The following is a 23,652-nucleotide window of genomic DNA, read 5'->3' as shown; positions in this document are numbered from 1 at the left end:
ATATTTAGTCGTGTTTAATCAGTCATCAAATTGTACTAAATTAAAGTTCCTTGGTTTAGTCAATCTTCCCTCCTTGCTGACTAGGTACTTATCCTTTACAATTTACATATAAGCCCTTACGAATATGGCTGAATTGAACCATTAATATAATAAAATCGAAAGCATAAAACGATTTATTCATGGGACATATGTATACATATGTAAGTACAGCACATCACAAGAGATATGTTTTAAGCTATAAGGAATTGGATGCGAAACTTCTTGTGCCCCTATTTAATCCACATGGTCAACCCTAAGCCCAGATTTCCGATTTTAAATTATATAGTTATGAAGCTGGTTTCAATTGGAAAGAACAAACGGAAATTACTTGTAAATAACTTAAAGATGCAAACGTTCTATTTCAGCGGGAAAGCAAATCAATAGTTTTGACATATAGATTTCTGATTTATTTAAAGCAAGTTTATCTTACTAAATCTACAATTCATTTTATTTGATTATCAATTTGTTAAGTATTTCGAAAAATGTTAAATGTGCTTTATTCTTGGCAAACTCTCAATTATTGTGAGTAGTCTACGATTTGTGATAAATCCGACACTACGACAATTGTTAGTTTCTACATGCCATATTCGAATGATATAAGTTTTAGGTTTTTCATCAGTTTTTATGCATTCAAAAGCTTGTAGTCACTTTGTACCATATACAAAATATGAAGCACGATGTTAGTTAGAAGTACCAAGACAAACTGAAGATTAATCTTTAGACCACCAAGGCTACGAAGATTCATCTCTTGCAATTTTAGCTGCAGAGCAAACCATTCATTCTGAAAGAGAGTACAAATGAGTAATATAAACTTATTCATCCTGTTACACTCACACTTCGGTCCAGTTGAGCCCCACTCGGGAATGGGTATCGCATAATGTTTAGTGTACTCTCATTAAGTTTACTAACTCTTTCAGCGATACTGCCGAGCATACAGAGATCCAATATATCAATAAGGCCCGTCATCATCGTGAAGTAAATTACGACACCACCGAATAATTCAATATTCTTTGCAAACAGTACCTGAACCGTGAGAAATCCTTTTAAGAACAAGTTGTAAATTTGATGCAAAATATAAAAAGCCAGTGGATACTTGAAAATAGTGCTTATTGCGTTCATCATACGAATGAGTTCATAAAACATATCATGCAATTTTCGCATTTTCTGCAATCCTTGCATTTTATTACGAAATAAGTATTGTAAAGCCAGTTGCAGTTTTATGAAGTTGTAGCAAATAAGCCAGATAAGGGAAAACAGTAGCATATAATTTGCATTGGTTACTGTTCCTAAGAGAAAAATGCTGCCACCAAATTTAATAAATTCTCCTTCACTGATATATATATATATCCACTGCATTAGAACTCTAAAGAATAGTAGTGATAATCTGATCCATAAAATCCGACGTAAGCTTGGGAACTCTGCTGATGTGTTGCAGTAGTTATATGTGATTCCATGCTGATCAATTTTCCTCAGATTCTCATACATTCGAATTATTCTGTGCTGCCAGCGTTGTGCAGAGAAGATACAACTTCCGACTGAAAGTGCCGGGGCTGCGGGATATGTGACGAAAATGAAATCCATAAGCTTATGTTGTGTTATATGCTTCGGAAATATCATCGAATATGTATATGTTATATATGGAATAGTGACCAACACGAGAAGCATGTAAAATCGACGATAATAACACAGAAAACGCGATTTTATTAATTTTCCCGAACGAGCGTCAATGTAGAATCCTACGATTCCACAAAATGCAAGCATATATGAAATGCAAGCGTGAACAAAATGCTTTCCTAAGGACATTTTAAAGGCGACTAGTTAACTGTTGAGAGGTTGCTTATGCATAAGCTCTACAAATTTCTAAACTTTTATTGATTACTGTAATCCACTTAAAAGTTGTGCGATAAGAGAAAACAAATAAGAAATGACAGCGTGTTACACTTAATTGATATTTAGTCGTGTTTAATCAGTCATCAAATTGTACTAAATTAAAGTTCCTTGGTTTAGTCAACCTTCCCTCCTTGCTGACTAGGTACTTATCCTTTACAATTTACATATAAGCCCTTACGAATATGGCTGAATTGAACCGTTAATATAATAAAATCGAAAGCATAAAACGATTTATTCATGGGACATATATGTATATTTGGTTTCTTAGATGACCCCATGACCATTGAATGCAGTTCGATTCGGGCTATTTCAAAGACTAAAAATATTTATTTGCCTGGTGATTCGAATAAAGCTAGTTAAGTAAAAGTCTGTCATTATGCAACGTGTGTAATTCAATGCCTTAGATTGAAAGTCAAAAATGCCAAGTACATTATTACAGATGCTTGTCCAGATTTTGAATCATGTAGGATACATATCATTATTTATCTACGAAGTTTAGCTGTAAGTCTTGATTTTGAATTATATAGGTGAAATATCGATATTTTCTATTATTTATCTACTAAGTTAAACTAAGGCTTACTCTTTGGATTTGTCTTCTACGACCAAGCCCTCATATATAATATAAATTAGTATGGGTTTCGACAACAATTTTTGATATAAATAGATATGTATATCAAAGTAATCAACTTTAAATATGTTTATCAAAGTACTCAACTTTAAATATATATATAAATAGATGTAGTCGCTTACATTATACATTAATATTTCAAAAATCGCGAAGTAGAATTTGGAAACTCTACGAAACGCCAATAGGTAGGATATCCACGCAAAAGCTGAAGGAATATTTCATTGCATTAAGGAACTTGTTTTTCTTTTTCAAACTGATTAACAAAATGCATTGACTATTTTTCGCGATAAGCGTGTGTCAACTCGAGAACATTAGAAAATGGCGAGTTGCGGACTTATACGTGGTGCCATTGAAAATGTATTAAAAGACTGTACTCAAGTTGTGCAAAAGTATGTAACGGATAGATGAAGGCATTTCCGATGCCATAAAGTAAATATATTCAAAATTAGAATCAACATCCGAGTTGATTGGTTGCATAAGCAAGGCGACCTTAGATGTTATAGGAGCTAGCGAGTTACAATTTGAATTTATAATATTGAAATCTAGTTAAACACATTTCTTACAAGCTAATCCGATAATTCAACGATTTCCCCAGCATTGTTTATTAATCTCTCAAAACTTCCTCTAGGCAGCTTTTATTCAACCTTTCAATTCAAAAAGAATCCACTCTTAACGTGATCTATTCGTTCAGGGCGGCAATCAAAAACAATTTATATATATATATTTCCGAAAGACACGCACGAAAGCGTCGCCAGCTGCCGAACACATCGATCGGTATTATATTTTAGCCGTATTTGAACAATTTGCTGCGAGTTTCACATTTTCAGTGCGCTGGCAGCAATCACGGGAAACGGTTGGATTTGAAACTGATTCGGAATTGGATTCAAATTGGATGCGAAAATGTGTGAAAAGTGATTCTAGTGACAGTTGGGAAAATTACGGAACCTTGAATTTGTCTAATTGATTGAAAATTAGCCGGCAGAAATATTAAAAATAATGCAATTCATGAGCACGAATCGAATTTGCCAAGTTTTTTGCTAAACGGATTTCATGCTTCAGTTAAAGCTTGTCAGTGATAAAAACAAAATAGTTAACGTGACTATCAATGTGCATTTATTTAAATTTGAGCAAGGTCGCAACAATAATGACCTCAACCTGGCTCTGGATGTGGCTGGGTATTGGGTTATTACGCCCAAGCCATGCCCACTACATACAAATCGATCATGAGGAATTTCGCGCCAGTGGATATCCACATCCTCCACTGCCACCTGCACCGCTGACCCCACTGGAATTGGAGCATCTGCCACATGTGGTCGCCTCTAAGCAGTTAACCCCGGGCGAGGTTATGGTTGATCTGACCAATGATCTAACACATCGGTTGCTACACTATCACGCCATCCTCAATCGCAATAATTTTGCATTCTCGCCAACGGCGCTGGTCAGCGTGCTGGTAGCTCTCTACGAAGGGTCTTCGGGAAGGAGTGCAACGGAGCTGAGGAATGTGCTGCAATTGCCCAACAATCGTGACGTCATACGCGTTGGATATCGTGACATACATCGACGATTGCGGGTGAGTCTGATTAAAAATACTCTTTTTGCGTGGTACACTCAAAAAAAAAATGATTGCCACTATAAAAAGGAAAACCTACATGTGAATTACTAGAATTTTGAAAAGAATGTAACTTAAACAAATTAAAAAAAAGTTTTGCTGAAAAATTAGTGAGTAACGAAAAGCAAGTGCTTAAACTTTCAAGCAATTTGATTCGTAAATTTTGTAAAATGATATGCACCTTTTGAAACATGTTGTTTCAAGGCAAAAAGTTGATCTGAAAATATAAGAAATTCAAATATTTTCGAGATTGTCAGTAAGGAGTAGAACATTTATTTTTTATTGTTGACTAAAAAAAATATTATTTTTTACTTTATTTTTTGGGAAAATGTGTTTCTGTGTGTAGCTTATAGCTAAACAACTAAAATTTATATGCTTCGTTAAGCACATTGGCGGGCGCTGTAATCCACTTCCCTCTCCACTCCCGTAATGCGGAGATTATACTTGACTGATAAAAAAACCAGTCATATCCATGTTGAGCGCCAAGCGCTTTGGGTCAGATACAGTGATAGCATTTGTAGTTGTGCCCCAAGCCAATGCCGACAGATCTATTTATCGATGATCAATTGTTTCTATCTAGAGTTGATTGACCCCACTTATTATTGTTTGTTTTAAAGCCAAACAGTCTGCAATGATTGGCCAAATATTTTGGGCACAAATAGAATGTATAATTGATAGATGTGTGTAGAATTTAAAATTGATAGATGTATATATATATATATATATATATATATGGTTATTGAATACAGTTCATATTCGTAAATACCTATATGCTTGGCTAAGTATCAATAATAGAATGGTTATGGATAAGTTTGAAGTGGGAACGGAAGCTTTTAGACTCGAAAAATTATATAAATTAATTTGCTCACAGTCCTGTGTACTATATTTAAACAAAAACTTAAACCTAATTGCTAACATTGTGATTATAAAATATTTAAAAAAAACATTTTTAAAATGTATTAAGATAACATATAAAGTTTTTATTAACCAAATTTGATTGCCTAACTATAATATTTGTTATACAACTTTCATTAAAATTGCCTAACTATAATATTTGTTATACAACTTTCATTAAAATGTAGTCGTAACTGATTAATTTATACAAATAATTTAAAAACCTAAACTAATTTGAGTAACATTCTGTTCACATTTTCAACTTGTGTTTTCTTAAAATAATTCTACAAATTTCCCTAATGCAAGACATATTTGATTTATACTTATTATAATTTCAGACGTATTTCTTCGGGTCTGATAATCCCTTAAAGGGCCTAAGCTTGAGTAGGAGCAATGTGACAGTTCTCAAGGACTTCGAAACTGTACTGATGTTCTATGGCTACGATTTAAGTATCGATATGCGATCATCAACGCCAGCGAATATTACAACAGATGCACAAATGGCCAATACCACCGTGGCCAGTAATGCGACCGCTGAGGAGATGCAGGATACTACTACACCAAAAGACGAGGAAACAACAACAACAACCGAGTTAATCACAACAACAACTGAAGTTACAACAACAATACCAACAACAACAACCACCGAGGAAACAACTACGATAGAAGCAGAGACAACAACAACTGAGGCAACAGAAACAACGTCTGGCGAGGCAGCTGAGGATGGAGGTGAAGATGAGGCCGCTGAGCTTGTCTCTGCATTTGTGGCCGAAGAGGATGCAGAACCGTTTCTTAGGATTCAAAAGGCACGCGTTTCAAGATTACCCACCAGTAAACTCCAAGCACCCCTCAAACACTCCAACCCCATAACGCCCAAGCCCAACTATCTGCCAAGTGCTCGAATTTCCATTATGCCAATGATGGAGCGCCAGGTAGCAGCACCACTGCAAAGAAGGATGAAATCATCGAACAGTGCTCGACAAGTTTTTAATACAACTGCGGCAAATCCTCGCAAATCGAGCACAAGTACAGCACGCCACAAGAGACACGTTTTGGGCTATAAGGAACTGGATGCGAATCTTTTTGTGGCCCTATTTAATCCACATGCACCACATGGTCCACCCCACCCGCTGCCCATACCATCCGCCGCTGCCTTTGCGCATATTACCAACGATTTTGAGCCGCATTTTATTAGTGATGGGGCGGAGACAAAAACCAACTATAATACGGATGTAATTAGCCACGTTTTTTATCTGGGCAATCAGCAGGTGGTGCACACCACCTTTAAGGTATACAATGCGGTCTTGTATTACAAGTACTTTGAGCACTTGAAGATGAGTGTGCTGGAGTTGGAGTTGGACACACCGGAATATAATCTAATGATACTGCTGCCCGATTATCACATGGATATTGTGGCAGCTGCTGCCTCGTTGAAACTCGGACCAACGCTGCGACTGATGCGCAAACAGTTAAAGCCACGTTGGGTGCAGGCCATCATACCCGATTTTAAGCTCCATGGCACCATGTTTCTCACCAACGATCTTCAAAATGTAAGCTTTCAATGAAGATATTTACACTACGTATAAAAAATTTAAGTATGAACATAAATATATCTGTCCATCCGTGTAAATAAACCAGTCTATATTAATTGACTGGTAGTTGGGAAAATATTTGAAAATTTGATTTCTTGAATTAGCGATGATTTCATTTAAATATCTTGCTACTCTAACTCCAACGTAAATAGTCAACAATATTATTTTTCTAAAGTTTAACTAAAACAAACTGAATAATCATATCAAAAAATGTTCTTTCTTGTTTTTATTGGTATATTCAAAGTATTCTCCCGTTTCTTTTGCAGATGGGCATGTAAGCAGACTGGATTGCTCTTCCTTTTCATTTGGTTATCTGACTTTTTACTGTCTGGTTTTCCCTTTCATTACAGCTGCGATATATTCGAGCCAAATCGCGCAGACTTCCGACCCATGACTGATGAGAAAGGCGTCTATGTGCGGCACATTGAGCAATCGATCGATGTCAACATTCGTACGCATCCCATCAATCAGCTTAAACGTAAGAAGTAGCTATGTAGTTGCTAGTTGCAAGTTGCAACATTGCAGCACACCTCGACGCATTGAAGCATTAAAACAGATCTCTATCGAGGTGTTGGGGCCCAGTTGCAACTGCAACTGAAACTGCAACAGACAAATGTGCAATAATGTATTTCCTTTTCTTCTTTTTTTTTTTTGTTCAGGCAACTCAGGTGCCCAAACGAAACCCATACAGATCTCTGTTAATCATCCGTTTCTGTTTTTCATCATTGATCGCGACTTGGACGTGGCGGTTATGTCGGGCCGTATACTCAATCCACTCAACGTGCGCATACAATGAGGGATCCACTGTTGAGGCAAAGGCACTGGTGCAAAACGAAGGTCAGCACGTATTGACAGCAACAGAAAGTGAAGCTGGGGAGCAATGTCCGCTTCCTGGGTTACTACTTAAACATCTATGTACATTCAAATGTTGTATAATTGTCAAATGTATATAACGAAAAAATACTTTGTTTTATAAATGATGCTCACTCTTTTCTAAACAATGTTTTATACATGGCGTTAACGAGCATCGCTAAGGTTATGCACAAATAATTGAGACTTGGAAAATGGTAGTTCAAGTAATAATTTTATTGCTTTTATTTTATGAGGATATTCCAGAGGAAGTCGAAGTTTTAGGAAAATCGACGCAAATTGAGTGGCAATAGAATTAAGAGTTCCATGCAATAACTGAATTATATTATTGATAGTCTGACTTAGGTGTATAGTTTAAAATCTAGTTTATCCAAATTTGGTAAGTTAACTAAATATACATTTAAAAACAAAACGGTTAATTGGGCAAAATCGAAATTTTTGACCGATTAATTGTATTCTTCATGATTTCTCTATTCTATAACTGGTAACATATTTTTGTTCCCTGTTTATAAAATATAACCAGGTATAAGTCCAAAAATGGTCGTATTAAATTCACCATGATGGTTGTTATTAGAGAAGTTCGATAAGAGATTGTCTAGGTTACACATAAATATTGGTGGTATTTAGAATATAAACGTATATGTAGATATATATATAACAGGACAAGTAATTAAACTTATGCTCGAAATGTGATTTAATTTAGTAATGAGAATCTTTCCATTGTCCAGGAGCGGTAACAGTACATTTGTGTGTACTGTACTTTCAACTAGTTTCTTTTGAAGTGTGTTAATAATATACCTGTAATAAGAGTGATTTATTTATAGTTTTAACTTTCGGAATTCACAAAATACTCAACCTCATAGTCTTCATCAGATGCACACAGTATCCACTAGATCAGTACTGATACGTTCCAAATACTGTGCACACACAAAACAGGCTCGTATTGCTGAACACCTCGGTGACGGATGTGTCGCAGTCGCAGTCCCAACAGCAGCGCGATAAATAGGTGGATCCTGCACCCAGCTCCTGGCCAAGCATTACCTGCACGACATGCTTGTAGCGCTTTACTTTGGGATTCGAGGCTATTTGCTGATTCACATCGTCAGCAATCTCACGCGTCCAGTTCTTGGCCACATCCTTGTCATATGTTTTATCTAGAATTGGTTGCTTAGCAACGATTGTTTGTTTGAATTTGTTCGATTTTTACAAACCTTTTAGTTTGTCAGTCATTACACTATTTATTATGTTTTTCACAATGGGCAAGGGGAAGGATTCACCAAATGCTGGTCGCATGCTGTACGCCGCCGGCTGACTCGTCAGTTCCTCCTCCTGCATTTCCACATCCGCCAAGATCCCTGTTGCAAGCGGTGTTCTTTTTTTATTCTGCGTTTTTGTTTCGCTCGCTTCCATTGTTGTTGACCCTTCGGTGTTTACCGAATTCTTGCTTTTCTTTTCTTCAGGCATTTTTGTTTAATTCGGGACTTATATTGCAGTTTGACCGGTGAAGTTTCATTAAACACAAAAAAGGAAAACAAACTCGTTTGTTGTGCTCTCTGCTTCGCATTAGGGATGGAATTTTAATCGGCAACTCAGCTCGCGCAGTTATCGAATTGCCAATCACTCACGAGATTCATCGATTCTTTTTCAAAAGCACCAAACGGCACAAGTTTATCGGTTTAATTCAAATAATGCAATTACAGTAGTATAATTTCCAAATCATGAAAAATGTTTTGCATATTTTACAAAAATAATAAAAGACAAGAACGGCAATGAGAATTAAAACTGCTACCGTTCTTTATTTGTTTTTTTATGTGTCGTTGCTAAATCGAGTGTTCAAATAAATAATATATCCCTTATTCACAATTCATAAAATCTTTATTCAATTTTTAAATAAATTAGAAAATTACATAATAAATTCGATAAATATGTTGATAATAGGATATAAATAATAATTTAAATCAGTTTTATTAGTATACAATCAATGTTTGCTTTGCTTTCGCTTTTCGTCATATACGCTCGATTTATACATATGTATATAGAAAATATTTGTGTGTATATATCTTTGTGTTCACTTTGATTTCAGTTGGGCAGCAAATTACATGCATGGGTGATGATTGACATAGTACATTATTCATGTAAATAAAAAGTACACATACAAATAAATGAAAACATAATCTAAGAAATAAACAAATACACCATTTACAATTGCTCAAAGGAAGAAACAATTTGCACACTTACACATAATATTCACGATACATAGTTAACTTATTACACAACATAATACAACATACAAAGATCAGACGGTTCACATCAAATTGTTTTTAAGGCTGCAACAAACTAAAAGACTAAAAAATTGTGATCCAAACTAACTGAACACTAAAATTAATTAGCAAATTTTTTGTTTTTTGGTTCTATTATTTATACAATAATGTTGCGCGTTTCTTGAAAAATATCTAAAACAATCCGACCTAAGTTTATATAAATTATTTTCTTGCTCGTTTATCTTACAGCTCATGCGTTTCATATTATCGTTATTTTTATTGTTGTGTTCCGCTGCTTATAGTTTTTTGCATTTATTATTTTTTGTATTTCTTTTTTTTTTTTTTTTTTTTTTTGGTACATTCTGCTTAAGTATTTAGGCGTAAAAATCCTTGCCAGACCTCGTGTGCCAATAAACCCCAAGGCATATTTGTTATTCAAATCTGAAAGTGTATAGGATAGTCGATTATTATTCGATGAAATGAAGATGGTATTCTGCTAATTTGGAGACTTGCATTCGATTCGTCCTGTTCGTGTGATTGGCCGGCTAGTGTAATGCCTGCCTCTGTTGATGTTGAAGCAGCGCTCGCTGCCGTTAAATCCACTTGGGAGGCAGTTGGTCGTAATGCCGCCCGCTTAGCCACAATTTCCAGCATCTCATTGAGTATTGCACCCTCAGCAGCCACATCGGCGTAGTTTTTGTCCAGTTCTATTAATGCAATACACTTATTAGATAAAGTCAGTTTAAATTAATTACGAGTCACTTACTATTGCAAGACAAACGCAAATTAAGCTCCTCTTTAAGTTGTGCATGCCGATATTCCAATTGCAGTTCCTGTTGCCTTATGGTCAGTTCCTCATCACGTTTTCTGTGAAATAAATAAATAGTTTATTAACATTTGCCAACAACAGCTGAAAACCGGTTTGATTAAATATTCCCAAGAAGACTTTCAAGTCATTACAATTTGTACGGCGCATTCACATCAACTCAATTAATACTCACTTTAGTGCTGTGATATTGCGCCAAATTTCCAAAAGTTCCTTTAATAGCTTTTCATCATTGTCCTTCGTCGCATCCAAGCTTTAAGAAAAGTTTTCATTAAGAGATGTTGTGACATTTATTTTTCGGATCTTTTCTTGCTCACTTTTCGTAGTTGTGCGCCTCGCCCCTTAGAGCCTTCTCAATGAGAACGCCTCGAGCCTCTAGTTCCTTTAGCTGCACCTCGATCTCCTCCTGTTCACGCTGTATTTCTTGAGCGATTCGCAATCGCTTGAGCTCAGCCTGTCGTGAAGCCTTCGATATGGCACGTTGCTTCTTATGCTCTCGTGTCTCGTTAGCGTTGCTCTCATCTACACATATATGTGATATATACAGATAGATAAGTATATGGATACGCACCAGTTTACAAATTTCAACAGCAAAACAAAAAGATTGAGGGAAGTGACAAACATAAAATGATAAACAACAAACCATCGGATCTTTGATAATTCAGTGGCAAAGGCGGTATGGGTGGCGGAGTCTGGTCGTCCTGGGCATTCGCTCCAACCAGATGATGGGGCTTATGTATATAGAGCTGCGGGCTGGACGATGAGAACGATTCGGTGTTCGCTTGCTTTCGGTAGCGACTGTTGTTCGTTGTGTTGTTTGGGTAATTTTGGGTGTGTTTTGTTGTTTGTGATATTGTTGCTGTTGTTGATGTCATTGTGCTTGTTGCGTTATTTGTGATCATATCCTTGTCCTAATTTCATTATTCAAATACATTTGATTAAATATCAAGTGTGTGTGTGTGTCAGATTTTGTGTATTTGTAATTGTGTTTATTATTTGTTTGGTTGGCAGCAACAAGAAAGAAACATTCAAAAATGAAATAGTTTTCAGCTTTCAGTTATCAAGCAAAATGTTATAAACAACTAAGCGTGCTTAAATGTCCTGGGGAGCTCAATTGGAGTATTCACCATAACCAAAAGATCCACACCGAGTTTTCACAAAAATCCCAATTCATGCAACATGAACTTAATGCTAGTCTATTGAAAATATTTTTAAACAAAAATATCATGTTGCCAAATAAATATATAAATAAATCGATTTAATTAACAAAAAACTTAATAAAAAAAAGATAAAATAAAAATTGTAATAATAATTGTCAAAAAATTATCAAAAATCTATATGAATACGGCAATTCACAGTTTGTGTATAATGCCGATTATACAACCCGATAAATAAAATAAGAATATACACAAAGTATCATAAGCAAGTAATACAAATTAGGGGGTATCAGGCAATCTTAAATTTAGGACTTAAATATTTTCAGCTGCAAATTGTGAAAAGAAAATGAAAGTAAAATAAATAAACATTCTTGCAAGCGTACTAAATGAAAATTAAAAATGAATTAAAATAAATTATAATTCCACATAAGCGAAACACGATAAGATGCTCCACCCATATAGAGTAAAAATATATTAATTAAAGCATTAATTATTAAGCACAGAAAATAAATTATAAATTTTGAAAACATAAAATGAATAAGTGAAGAGAAATTAAATCGCTGAATGGATACCGCTGGCAGCCTTATTTGAACATTTTTAAAATCTTCTAAGTCCGATCTTAAACAAATTAAATTCTGATCATATTTTTTGAATGTAAATCATAATGAAGTCAACGTAAATAATAATTAAGTGTTCTCGAAAGTTTTAAAATTTGTTCCCTATAATATGGATTTCATTTTTGAATGAAGATGCTGAAAAAAAATAGGATACAACTCATGCCAAACATTTAAATTTAGCTGAAGTACAAATAACCAAAATGAAGGAAACAATTAAATGCATAATGGCAATGAACTAGTGTAGAATAGGTAAGTAAAATGTTCTTACACCACCACCGAAAGTCCTTAGATCAAAGCAAGACTGCAAAATGTTAGAAAAAGTTGGTTAGTTATAAATGAGGGACATATTTACATATTATTACCGCACACCAAATAAATCAGTCAAGATCTTAAATAAGCATAAAGCCCTAAAGGGTGAATATGTTTTTGTTTTCTTTAAGATGTAAGAGTTGTACGAATACTTAGTGGATTACATAGAACTGAACAACTGCAGACAACAAATAAAATTCAATTTTTAGTACAAAATATTCTTACACGTGTCAAAATGTACATTTCTTTTTACAGGAACAACAAATTTATATTGTTTACAAATAAATTAGCTAATGTTCTTTGTGCGTTTCGATTATCAGCAGAAAATGAAGCTATTTCATTACAAGCACAGCAGATTAAAAGAAGACAATAAAATGTTTTACTTCGATTTTGAAGATATAATGTACATTTTGCAGTGAAAGTATCAAAAATAGTTTGTAGTGGAAACGGATTACGGATCACATTTAGGCGGCTGTGAATATGGCTAAAGACAGGCGCTTACCTTGGACTTCTCCTTTGATTTGGGTGAGATGCGGAAGCGACTAAAGACGCCTCCACCACCGCTTCCCGCATCGGAGATCGTGGGCGTGCCGCTGCTGCTTGTGCCTGGACGCTCTGCATGCTCAGAGTAGCTGGCAGCTACAGCGACGCCCTGTTCCTTGGGACTGCTGCTGGACGTTGTTGAGGTCGTTGTCGTGGAGCTGTTGCCCTTGTGAAAGAAGCTGGACAGCGATTGGATGAGGCTTTTGCGACGCTCCGGGTCCTTTTGCCGCCTGCTTGACTTTGTCGATTTTAATGGTTTATTCTGTGCACCGGCTGCCAAATTGGGATCAGATGTAAAGTCCGCTGCTTTCGCTTCGCTGTCCAATCGATTGATTTGCTGCTGCTGCTGTTGTTGTTGAGCATGGCTGACCATGTAGGCCAAATCGTTGACACTTTTCGAGGCGCTCATTTTGCGAGCACGCGCTGTTAAATCACCAGAGATTGCCTCCTGCTGCTTGGCCTTAATGGCGCTATTCTGATCGTATTGCAGACGCTTGCGCAGCAGCTGCATCTTCTCTTCTGGACTGAGACCCAGTTCGGAATTGGACTTGAGACGTGCCCTGGCACGAGCCTCGCTGCGCAGATTCTCTGTGGAGGCAGAGATGCTGACTTCAACTTTTGTCGGATTCCCATTGCGATGTGGACGCAATGGCGCCATCGGTGTGGTAAACTCATCCACCTTGCCATAGCTAAATGAGGCCGTTTTGTTCAGTTTGTGTCGCTCCAGCAGATTAAATTGCTCTGCGTCTATATGTTCACTAAATGGTCGGGATTTGTAGAGATCCGAACTGCGAACCGCTGGCTGTGCAGTGCGATATGGAGACACATAGCTGGCAGTGGCGGATTTCTGTAGAGGATTGGGTGGCTTAAAGGTTTCAATGATTGGACTCGACGGCTGCTGTTCGACGACCGCCGTGGATACATGATAATGTGCCTGACTGCTGCAGTTGGCATCACTCGAACTGCTGGCGGCGGCAAGCTTTGGCGTTGGACTCAAACTGGCGCCGCTGGCATAACCGCTGGTCAGGAGACTCCTCTGGCGACTGCGATGTAGACGCTTCTCGGCATTGAGTTGTTTTTTGGATTGAAGCTTATCCATGACCAGATCGTGTATGAGATCTTTTTGCTTGGTGCGCTCCTTGCTGATCTCCTCGAGTTTGCTATTTAGAGTGGGTATCTCAGGTACTTTGCTCGATGAGCTGCTGCTCCGAGGACGCATTGTCACAGCTGATTCTTGGTCCTCCTCCTTTGCTGCTGTTGCTGCTGCTGCTGCTGTTGCTTCTATCACAGTTGACTGCGGCTGATGCTGCAGATTGGGCGCGTCACCCTTGGAACTCTTGCGTCGCTGTGTGCTAATCTCTGAGATACGCTGTTGGAGCGCACGCACATATTCAAACTGTATTTGTATATCCTCTTCGGACTCCTTGGCTGCCACAGCTGGTGCGGGTGTCGAGCTGCTGTTGCTGCTAATGGTGGTCACTGTGGATTGAGTCGTCTTCGGCTGCTGCTCCGAGCTGCTGGGCGTTGAAATCTCAGCTTTGCCAGATGCCAGCAATGTGGCAAATTGATCCAGGACTTTCGGCGATGAGGTATCCAGTGGACTTGTGACTACAGTTAGGGCCTCGCTCTCCTCTGTGGTGGTGGGTTGCGTTTGCGAGGTGACCATGCAGCCCACACTATCGTCATCAAGTTCATTCAATGTGCTCGAGTCTGTCAACGATTGCGTCATAAGGCGTGGCTCCTCATTTACTGGTGTCTTGGCATCATCGTGCATTATGTAAGCACCCTGCTCGATATAATCAATGCCCAGTTTCTCATCACGCTTGGTCAAGAGTGGCTGCAGCGGTTGCGCATTTGTTTGACTCGCCACCGTCTTCTGTTCCGTCGTCTGTTTGGGCACACTTTCAATGTATTCCATATAGCCACGATTGTGAAGCAAGGCTGTATTAGTTGCTGAATACGCTTCGGCGCAGGAACCCTCGGAGCCCGTGTCCATAAACTCAATATCATCAATATCGATGGCATGCAGGATGCCACCCATAACGGCAACGGGCGCCTGTTTGGCCAGCTCGTGGAGCACCTCAGTGCTGCTGGGCAGCTTGGCTGTCACCGATTGTTGGTTGTGGCGACGTCGATGATCCTTTCGTCGCTTTATTGTGCCCTTGTTGGAGTTCAGCACAAATTCCATATCGACAAAGTTCTCCGAAATGCAATCATCGGCCGTCCAATCGGACAGTTCTGTTTCTGTGAACACCTGGCCGGTGCCAGTGTGTTCTGTTTCCGAATCAGAGCCACGCGAATGTAGATCCCCTGTGGGCGTCTTGTCGCTATCATGTTGTGTGGGCGTTGTAGGCGTGTCCGGAGTTTTGGCTGCTGCACTGCTGCTTAAGTTGAGCGTAATGGGCTTGACGACCTGACTGTGCTCCGGCTGCCGTTCGACGATCAAAGGCAAATTTTTCAAAGTCTCAATTTTGTTTTCGTTTTTGCTATCAAATTTAAGCTTGGGTGGTCCCATCTCTGGCAGTGCTGGTGGTGTTGATACTAATTGGCGTTCCGCTTCGATAACTGTACATTCGGCTGGCTCGGGAGTAGCTGTCACTGGCTCCACTTCTGCATCGTGATCGTCGTCCAGTTCGCTGGTTTTTATTGCTGCCACGACTGGCGGAACTATGACGCCCGCTGGCATATCCAGAAATTTGACATCCTCTGGATCACCAATATATTTGCCATTCACAATCATCAGGCTGTCCACCTGCATTAGGGCGCCACTGCTATCGTGCACTTCCACACGTGGCACATTGTGCTTGCCCCCACCTGCGGTCTGTGTATCCGGACTAGTTGTGGACTCCAGTATATAATGCTGTATGTCCTCGATGCTGGAGCTGTCGGAACTGGAGCAGCTGGTCGCACTGCTGCCTGTGGTAGATATAATCTCCGACTTTGGCTTGGTCCATGGTATATTGGGCACCTGAATTTGCAGTGAATCCTCCTGCTCCAAATAGTTAACTTTCTCCGGCGAGTCACGTTTCTCCTCGTCGGATTGACAGATCAAAGATTGCTGCTCCTCTTCATCAGCTGCACCGGCAGCCTCCTTCGCTGCCTTGATATCACCGAGTATATCAGGTATGCACTCTTTCACATCCTTGGACACATCTGGCTTAAGATCATTGATCTTATTGCTGTCGGGCATCAGGGCAGACACCACTGCCACATTCAGCTCCGGATTGATGATAGCATCGCTCGTTGTTTTCATCTTTGGTGTCTCCAGCACGGTGAGATCAATAAATGGAACTGGTTTCTCCGGCGTAATCAGATCAATAACCTCGACGATTGTTTTATTGCTGGTTGGCGTTGTTGGTGATGTCTTCTTATTGAGCTGGTCCAGCAGCGTTGCATTAACAGCATCCGTATACTCCATGCCCTTGTTCAGCTCGTTTTTACTGTTGACGAACACGTTCTCCTTCTCATTGTCCGTGGAGTTGCTCGATGGTGCCTTCTGTATCTTGAGCTCCACCCGAAGATCATTAATCACATTGCTGGTGGCGGAACGCATTAGTTCATTTTGGGTACTATCTCCGAGCTTGGTGCGATCGAGGAAACTACGCATGCCTGCACTAATATCGCTGCTGGGATTAAGGAGCTTCTGGCATTCGGAAATGTTCGACTGGAAGCTGCGAATGCGCGAATCTAAAACAGAGGTGGATCCCGATTTTTGTATCTTATTGCCATTGGCCGGTTCCCCAAGCAGGTAGCGTTTCTTAAGCTCCAGGCTCTTCTTGGAGGCAATACCTTCGGTGCTGGCAGTTTTGTTTAACAGATAGTCACCAGGTCGCGGATTCTGGAGCGGCGCACGTTGGCTGCCAATCAGCAGCGTGGGATCCACCTGAACGAGTGGCTTGAACTGTGGCAAAGGTGGCTGTGGCTGATACTTTTGCAAATAGCTGCCACCTTTTTCACGCGATGCCAGCTGCTTCTGATGCAGACCTGAGGCACTGGCCGTGATCATGCTGGACTTGATCTGTAAATTAGGGATGAAGCATTGATTAGGATAATGATAATCTCTCTGAACATCGGTTGTCCTTACCTGTACTTTTGTGGGTTTGCGCAGATGTGTATCATCGATAAAGATTTTGGGTGCCTGCCGTATGATCTCATCATTATCGAACTCCGAATCGGTGGATATTTCTGTGGCAGAGTTTAGTTCAACTTCGTCGGGCGATGTGCTTTCAGATTCGGTTTGTACCTGCAATTGTAGCCATTGGGCAATAAACATTTAATAATATGTACAATTTTCAGCAAAATCAATACATAAAAGCATTACAAAAAAAACGAATAAAGAAAACATTGAAACAAAGCATCGAAAAAATAGGCGGCGGCTTTCGAGATCAGCAAGATCCTAAGCAGATTTGGATTATCAAACATGCTTAATTAGTCAAGAGCTTTTGGAACATTTTTGTAGTTTTTTTTTTTAAGTTTTTTTATTTTAATCAGCAGCTGCAAATGGCAATGGCAACGGAAGCGCCAACATCATCACATGCCTTTTAGGTACGATCCAGAATACAAAACGAACGAAACACAACGGAGGCTTTTCTTTGGGTTAGATCTTGAGTTTGGGTAGATTTTAAACGGCATTGGGTTATTTTGGGGGGAGGGCAGGGCACACACAATAGCGAGTTGAACTGGACGGCACACGAAACAGCAAACAATTTGTTCTATATGGTTTAGAGACTACAAACTTTTGATTTCTGCTCGGGGGTTAGCGCAACATTTCGTGTACAATTTTGATTGAATTTACCTTCATAGATCGTACCCAGACGCTTGATTTGTTTATTTATTTTTAAACGACATGTGGCTAACAAAGGTGTAACTCTCTCTCTCTTTCATTCTCTTTCTCAGTGTCCACTCAATGGTGTCTAATTTTTGTAGGCGTGGCACATCATAAGAGCAGACTGGCAGGCGGCAGGATTAGCATTAGGTTTCGGTTTCGATAATGGGCTGAACTGATCGGTGTTAGGATCAGCCAAAGAATCTAAGGTTTTTTTTTTTTGTTTAGGGATAAAACTGTTTTGTATGGGTTTCATTGGTCAGGTGTTGGTTTCGGGAATTCGCTTGATGGCCTTAGTATAGAAAATAGTTGCGACGTCGCCTACAGTTTTTGTTGTCGTTGCAGTAGTAGTAGTTGTTGTTGTTGTTGATGATTAAATGTAAAATAGAGAAATAGTTTTTGTGATCAAAGTTAAGGACTAAGGACAACTAAGAGATAACGCACGACTCTTTGCTGGCGGGCAGTCCATAGCTGGACATGTTCGACGATGAGGCGGGACTGCGTCGCCTAAATAGATCGCTGAGATGTGAGCTGCTTGACGCGGTTGTTGTATACGGCAAATAACTGGATGTGGCCATTGTGCTGGCCGAGTAGGGTCTCCTGCTCAGATAATCGCTGCTACTGTTGTTGCTGAGGTAATCATAGTTGCGAGTATTTCGAATGGAGCTGGTGTTGGCGCTGGGAAAGCGATTAGTTGCTGTATTGGCTGTTGTCAATCCACTTGTGTAGTTGCGTGGTCTATAGCCGGATAGCTCCTCCTCCGGCTCGTAGTTGCTGCGTATTACGTCACGCATATAGGGATTCCTTTCCACGACTCGTTCGTTAACAAAGTCACGCTTTCGATTGTGCAGTCGCTTGCTGCGATCGAGTAGCGCTTTTGTGGTGGCATCCACCGGATCATCATAATTGACATAGTTCAAGGGACGAGGGCTTGCCACCGTAGTCGCTGTCGACCGGCTGTCTGTCGTATCCTGGCTAGAACGTGCCGAGCCAAGCGATTGCAGCGATGCAGATATGGAGTCACCAGTTTTGAGATCACTATATGATTTGGAGCTCTGGCGAGCACTCGCCGACAACGGCTTAAAAGATTGTGGTGATTGCGAACGTGGCTTGTTAATGAATCTCTTGTGATTGCGTCGCTTAGTGCTCATGAGACCAAGCACATCGTCCGCTTCAAGGGAATCGTTGCGCTGTTGTTGTTCAAAACGTGTTCTTCCGTCGGGCCACTGGCGATTTTGGAAGGCAGCCGAGGGCGGAGAATCGGAGCGTGCATATTCCGGCAGCTGTTCCTTTAGCGCCTGCTCTGCTTCCTCCTCATCATCGATCTCAACGACTTCAATGCTGTGCTGATTGGGCCAGGCGCGATCTTTGAAGACCTCCGGAACGGGCTCATCGGCCGCACTAACTTCCGGCACATATTTAGACGGCTCCAGCTTGGGCAGCTGCAATTTCTTGGGCATAGGCACAATCACCGGCTTGTTGTCCTGCAACACTATAAATGCAAACGAGCTGCGACGTGTGGAGTCCGCTGTGGAATCCACTGTCGAGATGCCGTCATCGCCCAGATCCAGTTTCTTAAACATGGGCGGTGATCCATCGCGCTTAATGGACTCCCGACGGCTGCCATTGTTGCTAGCCTGGGTCGCGGCCCTTCGCTGAGTTGGCGTCTGTGGTAGCGTTGGCGGTGGCAGACTACGCTTACCGATGGACGTTCCGCTGGAGTTGCTGCTGCTCTGTTGGGAGTCACGTCGTCGCTGCTCGGCAGCCGCTGCCTCAAAGTTCTCATCGCGCTTGATCAGCGCCTGGCGGCGTTCTCGCTCGAATTCCTTTATAATGCGTTCCTGCGCCGCCGTCGCATTATCCTCCACACTGGGCAGATTATTGAGCAGCTGTATGGAACTGATGGGTGAAACATCAGTAGCAGCAGCTGCTGCAGGAGCAACAGCAGCAGGCAGGCGACGACGCAGCGGCATTGGACTATTAGGCAACTTTTCCATGTCCCATTCCAGGGAACTTTCTTTGCTGGGCGGGATTAACGGCTGTTTGCGACGAGGCATTGGACTATTGGGCAACATCTCCATATTCCACTCCAGGGAGTTATCAGATTTAGATGGTGTTATTAGCTTACGTGGCTCATTGAGACTGTTGTGCGACGAGTTTGTGCTTTTGATTGAACCATTTTGGCTTTCGGGCTTTGGCGGCTCTGCTTGGTCGATTTGTATTTCTGGCACAGGAATTTCATCTCTGGGCTTTGGCTGACTTACACTATTTCCATCCTTAGGCGCCTTCTTCACGGGATCAACCACGTCTTCCGCTGGTTGAAGTCTCGGAAATTTAGGATTTTCTACTACCAGTGTGGATTGAGTTCGCATCTCAACATTCTTTGTGTGCAGTTGCTGCAGCAAATCCTGCACTGAGGGTGGCATATCCTCCGGATCCAATTTAGCCAGCTTTTTCTTTAGGCGCTGTGGTGGAACGGGTATATTTGGCTCACTCGATGATGAGCTGCTCTTTTGTCTTCGCTGCGGCCTGGAGGGAAAGTGGGAGCCATCTACTTCATCCACACCTTGGTTTTCGGTGTGCTTAAACCGATTGGGCTGATTCACCCGGCTCTCCAGGGCCTCATCGCGTTCGAGTGACTCAAGCTTACCCAGGAAATCACGTTCAGCAGAACTGTTAGCCATTAGATCAACCCTAGGGCTAATGCCCACCAAATCATCATTGGAATCAAAATCTACATTGACCAGCATTTTATCGGAAAATTCTCCAAAGAGCTTCTCAATGCTGTGGTCCTCGGAGCTGCCGCGCTTAACCACAGTTATGGGTTGGGCACTAGGACTCTTGCTAATTGTGGTGCATAGTGAATCTGCATCGATGTCATCATCCAAATCAGTGACTTGCACTTGTGACTGGCACTCCATGGCCTCCACCATGCTCTGAAAGACCTCATCGACATGCTCGACATCGCGTTCCAGTTCGATGCTGCTTAATGCTTGGAGCGCCTCCTGATTCAGCTTTTCGGTAAGTGAAATATCCGATTGCCGTCGGGAGAGCACCAGGCTGGACTGGGAGCCACGTCGAGAATTATTAAGCGATTTATCGCAGCCCGTTTTGGGCAGATTCCGAATATCCTCTGCAGCAGGACGTACAGGCGTATCATCTGTTGCTGCATCTAAATTGAGAATCTCATCAAGAATTTCCTCCACGAGTGGACTCTTTGTCTTGGAACGCTCAAGCTCCTTGGCCTCGGTGGCCTTCTCAATTAAATCCAAAATCTCAAAGTCATCTGGCACAGGTGTTGCCGGCTTCGGAGGTATTAACTCAATTTTGGGTTCTATCTTCTTAATTTTGACAGTGGTTTTATTTTGCTTCTGCTGCGCTTGCTTTGCCTGCCGTGCGTTGCTAATTTTGGCCAGCTCCTCGAGTGAGTTATTGGCTTTTGTGGGTTTTGGCGACTTTTTCTTTTTAATGGGAGACTTACGCTTCTCGGGTGATTTACGCGGTGCCAAACCAAAGAACTTGGCCAACTTGGAGTCGTGATATTGCACGGGTAGTTCAATACCGCGAGCAGGTTCAGGTTTTCGCTCCTGCTCTTGCTGCAGCTGCTTTTGTTGTTCATCTTTTTCTGCGTAGAATTTATTGCGTTTCTTTTGCAGAAAATTGGTTGCTTCACTGCGCCATTCATTGCGCAAATAGTCCATGGTGCGCTCCAAATCACTCATCGAGTCAGTGACTGAGGCCAGGGACTCCCTTGATCGATTCAGACTGCTCAAATTGCTTGTGCTGGATTCCATGCGACGCAGCTTAAAGGCGCCCTGCTCATCGCTATTCTGCGAGTGAACCGAGCTCATCGACTCAAAGCGTTTCAAAATATTCTGTACACCGCTCAAACGCTGCTTTGGCTCTAGATCAAACTCACCTTCACCTAGGGATTTGGTTTTCAGGAGTTTCTTGCTCTGACGTCGGGGTAAGCCCAACTCCAGATCGAGACCCGTTTCCTCGAGAATGCGTTCGATTTTATCCGAGAGATCACTGGGAGATTTGTCATCATTAAAAAGCTTTTGATACTCGGAACTGGGCGAACGTGTCTCACCACCATCCGCTAGAATCTCATCGAGTATACGCTCAGCTTCGTCACGTGGCAGCTGCTCCTCCTCCGGTTTTGTTTCGGTTTTCGAAGTCGCTGCTACTGCTGCAGCCGCCGCTGCCTTTTTGGCTTTGGTGCCCTTGGGCACAATTTTCTTAACGATTTTGATTTTCCCCTTTGGCGTAGTTGTAGCCTTAGCTACGGTTGTAGTTGTGACCTTCTTTTCAGCAGGTTTTCCTTGGACAACGAGCTTAACGGGTGCCTTCTTTTTGCTCAAGTCCATGGCGCCGTCTAGCTGATGCTCACGCAGACTGAAAGTGTTAAGAGAGGACTGCCTTTTAGGCGCTAACGGCTTGGACTTGGGCTCCGTCTTGGACTGCGTATCCTTGGTATCCTTAGGATTTTCGACTTTCTCTGGTTGAGGTACAGACGCCTCAGTTTGTGACCTCTTTAATCTATCCGCTACAGTTTCAACGGTGCGTCGTTGTGGCGCCGGGCTGCTTGGAAAATACTTGGCTAAATCGACATCCTTCAGGGTTTTCTGATTCTTATTTGTATTGCCGGCGCTGCTTTTCTCCGGCTTTTGATTGGGAAAGTATTTGGAGAGATCTACGCTTGCTGTGTGCACCGTGGGAGTTACCATTTGCGATTTAATGTGATCCATAGTCCCAGCAAAGGTGCTGGCTCCAATTTCCTTAAGTTTGCTATTCAATTGTGGGTTGGTTTGTGATTCCACATCGTCGTCTATATCCATCTCTTCGTCCTGTTCGCTGCTGTGCTGACGTTGTAGCTTTTTTAAGGTGCCCAGCAGGTTCTCCATATGCGATTTGCGTTGACGCGGGCTAGACTTGGAGCTGGCATTGCTTTTGATGCTGCTGGAGCGGCTTACATTGGCGCTGCTCTTGCTCTCCGGCTTGGGACTCAGTTGCGTTGCTTTCTTAAGACTTTCAGGCTTCACGAGCAACTCCTTGGGTCGCTCTTCAAAGTTGGGTTTGCGCGGCTTCAGCTCATCAAGATTAAAATCAATGACGGGTTTGGGTTTGGGCTCTGCGACAACCGTTTTGGGCGGACTCACAACCTTTTCATATTTCTCATCAAACGTGGATTTGCTGGGTGCTGCAATTGTGGGTGTGGGTGTCACTTTCATTCCCGCAGCTATGGCTGCATTCTCGGCCAGCCACTTCTCTTTGAGCGTTAGCTTGCGTAATATGTCGCTTTTGACTAAATTTTCCTTCGCCAGCACTTCCAGATCCTTATTCATTTTGACCATATTATTCAGATGATATAACTTTTCGCTAATTGCTTCGATTTCGCTGCTAAATTTTCGTGGTTCATTTCGTTCCAGCTGCTCTATTTGAGCACGCGTGGGAGTTGCGGTGGGCGTGGTCGGCTGACTCTTGGCCGACTCAAAAGAATTGGCCGACTTAAGCGAGCTGCGTTCCACATTTTCTTTATTCTCAATATTTAAGTTGAGCTTCTAATTATATTAAGGATTTAAATATGAA

At 41.3% G+C, this 23,652-nt stretch overlaps 3 protein-coding genes across 10 annotated transcripts in view; 1 reads left to right on the top strand and 2 right to left on the bottom strand.

Moving 5' to 3' along the window:
• Positions 1-3,434: 3,434 nt before the first annotated feature.
• On the top strand, positions 3,435-7,633 carry LOC6567607. Its single transcript, XM_001993970.2, has 5 exons — positions 3,435-4,127; positions 5,399-6,610; positions 6,919-6,926; positions 7,003-7,130; positions 7,312-7,633. The coding sequence occupies exons 1-5, from the start codon at positions 3,663-3,665 to the stop codon at positions 7,446-7,448; spliced, it is 1,950 nt and encodes a 649-aa protein (XP_001994006.2). The 5' UTR covers positions 3,435-3,662; the 3' UTR covers positions 7,449-7,633.
• An 84-nt stretch (positions 7,634-7,717) lies between these two features.
• Positions 7,718-9,079, bottom strand: LOC6567608 (dynein light chain Tctex-type protein 2B). Its single transcript, XM_001993971.3, has 3 exons — positions 8,734-9,079; positions 8,379-8,676; positions 7,718-8,320 (listed from the first exon to the last, which is right to left on the bottom strand). Exons 1-2 carry the CDS (start codon positions 8,984-8,986, stop codon positions 8,417-8,419), a joined length of 513 nt encoding a protein of 170 aa, XP_001994007.2. The 5' UTR covers positions 8,987-9,079; the 3' UTR covers positions 7,718-8,320; positions 8,379-8,416.
• Positions 9,080-9,379: 300 nt separating this feature from the next.
• The window catches only part of LOC6567609 (F-actin-monooxygenase Mical), a 30,131-nt gene continuing 15,858 nt past the window's right edge, over positions 9,380-23,652 (bottom strand). For 2 of the 8 annotated variants that reach the window (XM_032739939.2, XM_032739943.2), the window contains 9 exons: positions 17,320-17,478; positions 13,195-17,253; positions 12,652-12,684; positions 11,253-11,520; positions 10,927-11,131; positions 10,785-10,862; positions 10,550-10,650; positions 10,297-10,490; positions 9,380-10,224 (listed from right to left, as the gene is read on the bottom strand). In XM_032739939.2, the coding sequence (XP_032595830.1) occupies positions 10,219-10,224; positions 10,297-10,490; positions 10,550-10,650; positions 10,785-10,862; positions 10,927-11,131; positions 11,253-11,520; positions 12,652-12,684; positions 13,195-17,253; positions 17,320-17,478 (5,103 nt within the window). In that variant the 3' untranslated portion in view covers positions 9,380-10,218. Of the gene's footprint in view, positions 10,225-10,296; positions 10,491-10,549; positions 10,651-10,784; positions 10,863-10,926; positions 11,132-11,252; positions 11,521-11,953; positions 12,093-12,651; positions 12,685-13,194; positions 17,254-17,319; positions 17,479-18,410; positions 23,625-23,652 lie in introns of those variants that run through there. The other 6 variants (XM_032739941.2, XM_032739942.2, XM_032739946.2 and 3 more) reach the window with 5 other exon arrangements.

This window comes from Drosophila grimshawi, unplaced genomic scaffold, assembly GCF_018153295.1.
Source record: "Drosophila grimshawi isolate 15287-2541.00 unplaced genomic scaffold, ASM1815329v1 contig_311, whole genome shotgun sequence".
Classification (NCBI taxonomy): Eukaryota; Metazoa; Arthropoda; class Insecta; order Diptera; family Drosophilidae; genus Drosophila; species Drosophila grimshawi.
Note: the sequence above shows the minus strand (reverse complement) of the source record. Positions and strands in the feature narration are given on the sequence as shown.

Excerpts from the sequence above, each read along its gene's own strand:
- LOC6567607 (XM_001993970.2), top strand. The coding sequence starts at position 3,663 with ATGTGCATTTATTTAAATTTGAGCAAGGTCGCAACAATAATGACCTCA. Across the intron at positions 4,128-5,398 it reads ACATACATCGACGATTGCGG|ACGTATTTCTTCGGGTCTGA; the intron begins GTGAGTCTGATT and ends TTATAATTTCAG. Across the intron at positions 7,131-7,311 it reads TCCCATCAATCAGCTTAAAC|GCAACTCAGGTGCCCAAACG; the intron begins GTAAGAAGTAGC and ends TTTTTTGTTCAG.
- LOC6567608 (XM_001993971.3), bottom strand. The coding sequence starts at position 8,986 with ATGCCTGAAGAAAAGAAAAGCAAGAATTCGGTAAACACCGAAGGGTCA. Across the intron at positions 8,677-8,733 it reads AATGACTGACAAACTAAAAG|ATAAAACATATGACAAGGAT; the intron begins GTTTGTAAAAAT and ends AACCAATTCTAG.